Source organism: Oncorhynchus clarkii, chromosome 4, assembly GCF_045791955.1.
Source record: "Oncorhynchus clarkii lewisi isolate Uvic-CL-2024 chromosome 4, UVic_Ocla_1.0, whole genome shotgun sequence".
In the NCBI taxonomy this organism is placed as follows: Eukaryota; Metazoa; Chordata; class Actinopteri; order Salmoniformes; family Salmonidae; genus Oncorhynchus; species Oncorhynchus clarkii.
This window is the reverse complement of record NC_092150.1, coordinates 9,998,231-10,007,428: the sequence shown is the minus strand read 5'-3', so window position 1 is coordinate 10,007,428 and position 9,198 is coordinate 9,998,231. Positions and strand designations below refer to the sequence as shown.

Here is a 9,198-nt window from a genome sequence, read left to right as displayed (position 1 = left end):
TCCCTCTCTCTCTTCCCCCCTCTCTCTCTCTCTTCCCCCCTCCTCCCTCTCTCTCTCTCTTCCCCCTCCCGCTCTCTCTCTTCCCCCTCCCTCTCTCTCTCTCTTCCCCCCTCCCTCTCTCTACTTCTTCCCCCTCCCCCTCTCTCTCTCCCCCCTCCCTCTCTCTTCCAACCCTCCTCCCTCTCTCTCTTCCCCCCTCTCTCTCTCTCTTCCAACCCTCCTCCCTCTCTCTTCCCCCCTTTCTCTCTCTCTTCCCCCCTCCTCCACCCTCTCTCTCCCCTCCCTCTTCTCCTCCCTAATCTCTCCCCTCCCTCTCTCTCTCTGTCTTCCCACTCCCCGTCCCTCACTCTACCCCCCCCTCTCTCTCCCCCCCCCCTCTCTCTCTTCCCCTCTCTCTCTCTGTCTCTTCCCCCCTCTTTCTATCTTCCCTCCCTCCCTCTCTCTCTCTTCCCCCTCCCACCCTCTCTCTCTTCCCCCTCCCACCCTCTCTCTCTTCCACCCCTGCTCTCTCTCTCTTCCCCCCTCTGTCTCTTTCTTCCCTTCCCTCTCTCTCTCTCTTCCCCTCAATCTCTCTCTCCCCCCTCCCGCTCTCGCTCTTCCCCCCCTCCTCCTCCATCTCTTCTCCCCCTCTCTCTTCCCCCCTCCTCCCTCTCTCTCCCCCCTCCTCCTTCTCTCTCCCCCCCTCCTCCTTCTCTCTCCCCCCCTCCTCCCCCTCCTCCCTTCCCTCTCTCTTCCCCCCCTCCTCCATCTCTGCCCTCCCTTTCTCTCCCCTCCTCCCCTTATCACACTTTGGGAAAATCTCAATAGTGTCCTACTCGTATCCTCTCTCCTCCTCAAAACCCATTGGAGGAGAAGGTCAGAGGGGAGGAACCTCTGGTTTTCTCATCCAATGGGTTTTGAGAAGGAGGCGTGGAGAAAGGACGCAAGGAGAATGCAATTGAGATCCTCCCAAAAATAGGCTGCCTGTGCCTCGACAACACAATCAAAAACGGGCTGACACTAGGCTGCCGACCGTGGACGGAGAACAGAAGAGCACATTTCATCCCAAATATAATACGAGGAGTTCGTTTGAAACGTCTCACTTGACCTGCGTAGGCTACACTATGGAGATCCAGAGCGTGGAATAGAGACGGACGGAGTAGCCTATCACATCTAAACCGATGATGAGCGGGGTTACCTCTGCCACAGGCTCGGCTTCGTGCCGCTTCGCCCAGCACTTCGTGGTGTGTGGATTGGATACGGAGACTGGTCTAGAACCCGAAGAATTAGCTGGTAAATATTGTTTTTTGATAGCCTATTATAGCATAATATAAAATAATCATTAAATAAGCGTTAACTGCCGAATTTGCCAACGCAATTGAAGGTGAAATCACCAAGAGGTCTTCAATCAATTGATTTAGCAAAGTGACTGGGCGACCGTCCGAGTTTTTACATTTTTTTGATCGAGTTTAGTCAGGTGAGAAGTGCAATGGTGCCTATCCATTCAGTATCGGTGAGACTTCGGGGAAACAGCAGAGACCGTGACGGTCAGCAGGGAGTGTTTATTGTCGTGACAGTCACAGCTGAGCAGATATAGAAATCCCTTAAAATTGCCTTCTCAATCAATTCATATTTAACAGTTTTGACTGATGGGCAACTCCAGTCCTCGGGGCCGAGGTGGTGTCATGTTCTCTCCATTCCTAACAAACACAGCTGAGAATTATACACTGAAGATCATGATTAGTTGATTATTGGAGTCAGGTGTGTTTACTGGGGCATTGACCCCGAGAACTGGAGCTTCCCATGCCTGGCCTATATATATATCCATGATTACAGCATATTTTGTGTTTTTATTGTCATTATAAAGTCTGAACACTAGCCACATCCCTGGGGGATGGGGTTGTGTAGTTATTAGAGGAGAACGGCTGATGCCGACCATGTAGGCCAGGGTATTCTGGATTGGTGTCACGCTTTCCCATCCCTAGCAAAGACGGCTTTTTAAAATTGAACTAATTGCATTTTTACCTGAAGATCATTAGATTATTGGAGTTGGGTGTATTAGCTGGGGTAAAAGTGTGACACCAGTCAGGACTGAAGTTGCCCTACGAGGTCCTGAGCCTGCTGATTTTCTGTTCTACCTGGTAACCGAAGAAAACAATTTGAAAATAACTATCCAAACTTTTTTTTCTCCTGTTGCTCAACATTTAAAAAAACATTTTGCGCCATAATCAATGAACATGACCCAGACTAGTAGCACTCAAGTGTACCACAGGATGGGACAGGGAGGAATCATCAGAGGAGGATATTAACAGGATGGGACAGGGAGGATATTAACAGGATGGGACAGGGAGGATATTAACAGGATTGGACAGGGAGGATATTAACAGGATTGGACAGGGAGGATATTAACAGGATGGGACAGGGAGGATATTAACAGGATGGGACAGGGAGGATATTAACAGGATGAGACGGGGAGGAATCATCAGGGGAGGATATTAAAAGGATGAGATGGGGAGGAATCATCAGGGGAGAAGATGACAGGGAGGAATCATCAGGGGAGGAGATGACAGGATGAGACGGGGAGGAATCATCAGGGGAGGGGAGGAATCATCAGGGGAGGAGATGACGGGTAGGAATCATCAGGCGAGGAGATGACAGGATGAGACAGGGAGGTATTGTCGGGAGGAGATAACAGGGAGGAATCGTCAGGGGAGGAGATAACGGGGAGGAATCGTCAGGGGAGGAGATAACGGGGGGAATCGTCAGGGGGGAGATAACGGGGGGAATCGTCAGGGGGGGAGATAACGGGGGGAATAGTCAGGGGGGAGATAACGGGGGGAATTGTCAGGGGAGGAGATAACAGGATGGGAGGCGGATGGTGGTCTGTGAGACTGGAATCATCAGGGGAGGAGATGGGGTGGGGCAGAGCCACCGTTGCACCACCTTAGACCTCACAAGTTCAGATGGTACAGGTTAATTTGACTCCTTTTCAGATTCTTCTGTTTCGTGCCTGTAGGGAATCGGTATACCCATTAAAGCTGGGATGATGCCAGTATGGCGATACTCGTTAGTATCGTAGCAAGAAAACAAATCCGCTTCATGTTTTAACTTCTTTAGGAAAACAGCCCCAATGTTGTTAACAAACATCATTACCATTGTCACATTGATTTATTTTCCATGCTACACTACACTATTTTACATACAGCAGGTTTTTAAAGGACCAAATGGTTTACTCTGCTTTGTCTTTTCATTTTTGCCATGGAAAAAATATTACGATACTGGTATAATCACCACCCTATATAGTGAACACCACCCTATGTAGTGAACACTCCCCTGGCTGCCAGTCTGTTTCTTCTGTAGCCAACTCCTTTGTGGTTGTTGGAGCCTCTTCTGGTCAGGTCTCCTGGATGCAGTGGTGGAGGGCCGTCAGATTGCCATGGTGACCATGACAGTCAACCACAGTGACGCTGCGGTAGTGCCTGAAACGTGGGGTGGGGGTGGGGGGGGGGGAAGTGGTCACATCCAGAGCTATATGGCTAGACTCTCATGACATTATCTCCTAAGAGATAATACCGCGAAGATGAATGCCTAAAGCAGTGGTTGGCCTTCCTATCGGCTCGGATCAGAATTTCGTCAGTCATATTTTTCTGTTAAATCTTAATTTTCTTTTAAATGTTGAATTGCCACCATTTGTTCTCCCCCAGCAGTTGATCGTTAGGTAATCAGTCACCCACTGCTTTTAGAAAATTGTCTTCACAGTGTAGCTTTCTTGAATCCTCCTTTCTCATTCCAAATATGAGATTATGTATGTACAGTTGAAGTCAGAAGTTTACATACACCTTAGCCGAATACATTTAAACTCTGTTTTTCACAATTCCTGACATTTTAATCCTAGTAAAAATTCCCTGTTTTAGGTCAGTTAGGATCACCACTTTTATTTTAAGAATGTGAATTGTCAGAATAGTATTAGAGAATGATTCATTACAGCTTTTTATTTCTTTCATCACATTCCCAGTGGGTCAGAAGTTTACATACACTCAATTAGTATTTGGTAGCATTGCCTTTAAATTGTTTTTGGGTAGCCTTCCACACGCTTCCCACAATAAGTTGGGTGAATTTTGGCCCGTTCCTAATGACAGCTTGTGTAACTAAGTCAGGTTTGTAGGCCTCCTTGCTCGCACACACTTTTTCAGTTCTTCCCACAAATTTTCTATAGGATTGAAATCAGGGTTTTGTGAAGGCCATTCCAATACCTTGACTTTGTTGTCCTTAAGCCATTTTTCCACAACTTTGGAAGTATGCTTGGGGTCATTGTCCATTTGGAAGACCCATTTGCGACCAAGCTTTAACTTCCTGACTGATGTCTAGCCACATAATTTTACTTCCTCATAATGCCATCTATTTTGTGAAGTGCACCAGTCTCTCCTGTAGAAAATCACGCCCACAACATGATGCTGCAACCCTCGTGCTTCACGGTTGGGATGGTGTTCTTCGGCTTGCAAGCATCCACTTTTTTCCTCCAAACATAACGATGGTCATTATGGCCAAACAGTTTGATTTTTGTTTCATCAGACCAGAAGACATTTCTCCAAAAAGTACAATCTTTGTCCACATGTGCAGTTGCAAACTGTAGTCTGGCTTTTTTATGGGGATTTTGGAGCAGTGGCTTCTTCCTTGCTGAGCGGCCTTTCAGGTTATGTTAATATAGGACTCGTTTTACTGTGGATATAGTGACTTTTTTCCCCCTGTTTTCCCCAGCATCTTCACAAGGTCCTTTGCTGTTGTTCTGGGATTGATTTGCACTTTTCGCACCAAAGTACTTTAATCGTTAGGAAACAACTCGTCTCCTTCCTAAGCGTTATGACGGCTGTGTGGTCCCATGGTGTTTATACTTGCCTACTAGTGTTTGTACAGATGAACGTGATACCTTCAGGTGTTTGGAAATTGCTCCCAAGGATGAACCAGACTTGTGGAGGTCTACAATTTTTTCTCCCCTGAGGTCTTGGCTTATTTCTTTTTGATATTCCCATGATGTCAAGCGAAGAGGCACTGAGTTTGAAGGTAGGCCTTGAAATACATCCACTGGTACACCTCCGAATGATGTCAATTAGCCTATCAGAAGCTTCTAAAACCATGACATAATTTTATGGAATTTTCCAAGCTGTTTAAAGGCGGAGTTAACTTAGTGTATGTAAACTTCTGACCCACTGGAATTGTAATGCAGTGAAATAATCTGTCTGTAAACAATTGTTGGAAAAATGACTTGTCATGCACAAAGGGAGGGGGCTGGGAGAGAATCCCTGTGGTGTGTAAATTGTATATTGCAAGCTCTGGTATACTGGATTCTCCATATTAAGTCCCAAGTGAAGAAGAGGCAAGGAATGCGTTATTCAGAATAGAACCATCTGCACCATCTTTCCACTGCCCCTCTGTCATTGTCAAATTCACAGAACACACAGTCACACCCTATATTCTTTATGGAGGTGGGGGAGAAGGACAGGACAGGGGACTGAGCATCCAAGGCAGAATATCCTCCGTAGAATAGGTCTCCAGGGAACATGGTGGGGTGGTAACCGGACACATTTAACCCTCCAAGACTGTCGTCATACATCCTATCTAGCCTGGTGTTTGTGTCAGGATGTGAAAAACCCTACCCTTACACCCCCTCACATTCACAACACCCCCTGCTGAGGATCACCTTATCAGGTTTGTCAGTGAAAAGGAAAGGACGGGGGGGCGGTTGCTGCTGCTAGTGGATCTGGCCTTCACCTGTCTGCTTATGTAACATCAGGTCATACTAATCTCTGCTGCAGCAAGGCAGCACTGCCTTTCATGGATTTGTGTGTGTCGGTAGATAGATGTGTTGCTTTGAGAGGGTGTGTGTGTCTGCATATCTGTCGATGGTCAATGTTTTTTTTGAGAGATGTCTTATTTTCATGTGTGTTTTGTAAATGGAGAGTGACTTGAAAGAAACAATCTTCTCTTGTTGGCCCCTCAATAGATGCCTCTGTTTCTGCAGCCCTAATCAAATTTCACATGATGTTCCCAGCTGGAATGCCGGGTCGCCATGGTTTCAGCTCCCGGCTCCAAACGGACGGGTGACTCTCACAGGGAATGACATCGGTGTCAGACGGGAACCACAGTGGGATGGCCAGGGATGCTGAAATGTCGCAAACAGGAAGACAAGGATGGACTGAAGTCCGATTAGGCTATGTTCCATACAATTGAATATGAAAGGCTGGTGACTAACATTTTTATCTTGTGAACTCTTGGTTGCTTCTGGAACCAATCAATGATCAAATCTGAGTCCTCTGTTCTCAAGAATGTGTTATCACTCTGTGCGAAAGCCTTGTCTTCCAGTCTGGGGGCAAGGTTAGATATAATTTGAGAAAGCATAGTTCGGCAAACCACATCTGCTACATTTATTCAACCAGGAGACAGACGTAGGAGGATCTTGTAATTGAGGCAGTGTCTGCTCATTGAATGAGAGACCGTGTCTGCTCATTGAATGAGAGACCGTGTCTGCTCATTCTGTCGTTTCATCTCTCAACCCACCTTCATCTCTCTCTCTCGTTCTCCTCCTCCTCCTCATCATCTGCCCATCCAAGGGTATGATGAATTGAATGTGGTGGAGCAATTGAGTTAGGCAAGGATGAAATCTTCTCACTCATCCAGTCATCCCTGTCTCTCTATCTCTATCTGTCCGTTTGAAGGATGAAAAGCTGCGCATGACTGTTAATCAATCATATGTTCAAATATGTCCGCTGTTTCATCGTCTTTAGGTGTCCGATCCCTCTTTCTGTATATCTGCTGTATGAGAACTGGGTGTTTTAACAGTCAGTAAGCCTACTAGGATCCTATGAAATTGTATGCGTTTGGAATCTTCAAACATTACATTTATATAGACCAATGAAAACCAGATGTCATCCTGTGATCATCCTGTGATCAATCAGCAATATTCATTAGAGCACACCGTATCAAAATCTTTTAAAACGTTTCTCAACAAACCAAGTCGAGCCATTTTTTTTTTATTGGACAAGGTCTGTTACTGCCTTCCCATTTTAGTTTTGTTCTGTAAGTGTGCCTACTGAAAAAGCCTCCAGTTTGATAATGAAATGGTAATATGTGGCGTAACATGGTCCTCTTACTGAGGCTGAGGACTGTCGTGACTCTGACTAAACGCCCCTTGAGAAACCCATCCATGCTGGAGTGGGATCCTGTGGTGTTGAGATTCCGTGCAGTGTCTGGGTGACGTTGCAGTGTCTGGGTGACGTTGCAGTGTCTGGGTGACGTTGCAGTGTCTGGGTGACGGTGATGTTGCAGTGTCTGGGTGACTGTGATGTTGCAGTGTCTGGGTGACTGTGACGTTGCAGTGTCTGGGTGACGTTGCAGTGTCTGGGTGACGTTGCAGTGTCTGGGTGACGGTGATGTTGCAGTGTCTGGGTGACTGTGATGTTGCAGTGTCTGGGTGACTGTGACGTTGCAGTGTCTGGGTGACTGTGACGTTGCAGTGTCTGGGTGACTGTGACGTTGCAGTGTCTGGGTGACGTTGCAGTGTCTGGGTGACTGTGATGTTGCAGTGTCTGGGTGACGTTGCAGTGTCTGGGTGACTGTGACGTTGCAGTGTCTGGGTGACGTTGCAGTGTCTGGAGTGGAACTGTGAGACTGAGGCCCGCTTCTGAAGCAAATTCACTTTATCCTTCATTCTTTCTATCTTTTCTCCTTCCTTCCTCTGAGTAATCACTGATCCCTTGTGGCAGAAGTGGTGTGAGCAGACATGTACGTAGGAGAATCTTGCTTTTGCTGGTGTTACTTCATGAAGGGTTAAATGCGTTTAGGTATTGTTACCCCAGCCAGCAGATCTGTTGCAGTCTCTGGAGTGGGCTGAGCTGATTTAGTCACACAGCCTAACCGAGGCACCGTTTTAATCTTCCATCCACAGAACCATAACGAGCCACCCTCGCTCCCTGCTTCACCATCTCTCCTGTTATCTCCTGCTTCACCATCTCTCCTGTTATCTCCCTCTTCCTACATCTGTCCTGTTATCTCCCTCTTCCTACACCTCTCCTGTTATCTCCCTCTTCCTACATCTCTCCATCCCACTTCTCTTTCTGTCAGTTGAACCCCCTCGCCTCCTACCGTTTTTTCCCTCTCTTCCCCACTCTCCATTTCTCTCTTTCTTTGTCTCCTTAAAATCTTTCATTTTAATGTGGTCAGCAACTTCCTAATATTTGACTTCCATCTCTGACACAACACTCTGGAAGCTATTCATTTCAGGGGCTTGTGTTTTTAAATGGGTCATTGTAAGGCATTAGGAGAACCGGTTCAGCGAGTCCACATGAGCACTGAGCAGTGAAACCCAAATAACAATCCCAGGCATGGTTTGGGTTAAATAGCTTTCACACTGTGTGTGTGTGTGTGTGTCTGTTCACCCAACTAATTGCATCAGCTGGCTTCTTCAAGGCCATGATAACCGTAATGCCAGCGGAGATGGCTACCATGGCAACCAGACATCGTTCTCTTCTTGACGACGAGGCCCTGAGGAAGATAAACACAAAGACCACACTGTGATGACTCATCACATATCTGCATGCCATGTCCCTTGATTTAAAATCAAATAGAGAATCGGTACGGTACAACACTCTGCAAGATGGTGTTGTTTTTAATACCAGCTCTGAATCTCTTCCTTATCATACTGATATCCTACATGGCTTCCCTGTTCTCATAACATTGCATGTGCACAACCCACCCACCAGAGTCATATTCAGTAGTGCACACACAGTAGCAGATCGTTATACAAGCGTGTCTTTTTGGACAATTTCAGGTAGTCCTGCATTTCAGGATGTTTTTTTTTCTTCCTAGCACCCAACCTTCATTACTACCCACCCACCAGCCTGATGCAAAGCCCAACCTTCATTACTACCCACCCACCAGCCTGATGCAAAGCCCAACCATCATTACTACCCACCCACCAGCCTGATGCAAAGCCCAACCTTCATTACTACCCACCCACCAGCCTGATGCAAAGCCCAACCTTCATTACTGCCCACCCACCAGCCTGATGCAAAGCCCAACCTTCATTACTGCCCACCCACCAGCCTGATGCAAAGCCCAACCTTCATTACTACCCACCCACCAGCCTGATGCAAAGCCCAACCATCATTACTACCCACCCACCAGCCTGATGCAAAGCCCAGCCATCATTACTACCCACCCACC

At 47.0% G+C, this 9,198-nt stretch overlaps 1 protein-coding gene across 1 annotated transcript in view; it reads left to right on the top strand.

Moving 5' to 3' along the window:
• The first annotated feature begins 983 nt into the window (after positions 1-983).
• LOC139406400 (DENN domain-containing protein 5B-like) overlaps positions 984-9,198 on the top strand; it is a 37,904-nt gene continuing 29,689 nt past the window's right edge. Inside the window, exon 1 of the mRNA XM_071148945.1 lies at positions 984-1,272. Within this exon, the coding sequence (XP_071005046.1) occupies positions 1,161-1,272 (112 nt within the window). The 5' untranslated portion in view covers positions 984-1,160. The remainder of the gene's footprint in view (positions 1,273-9,198) is intronic.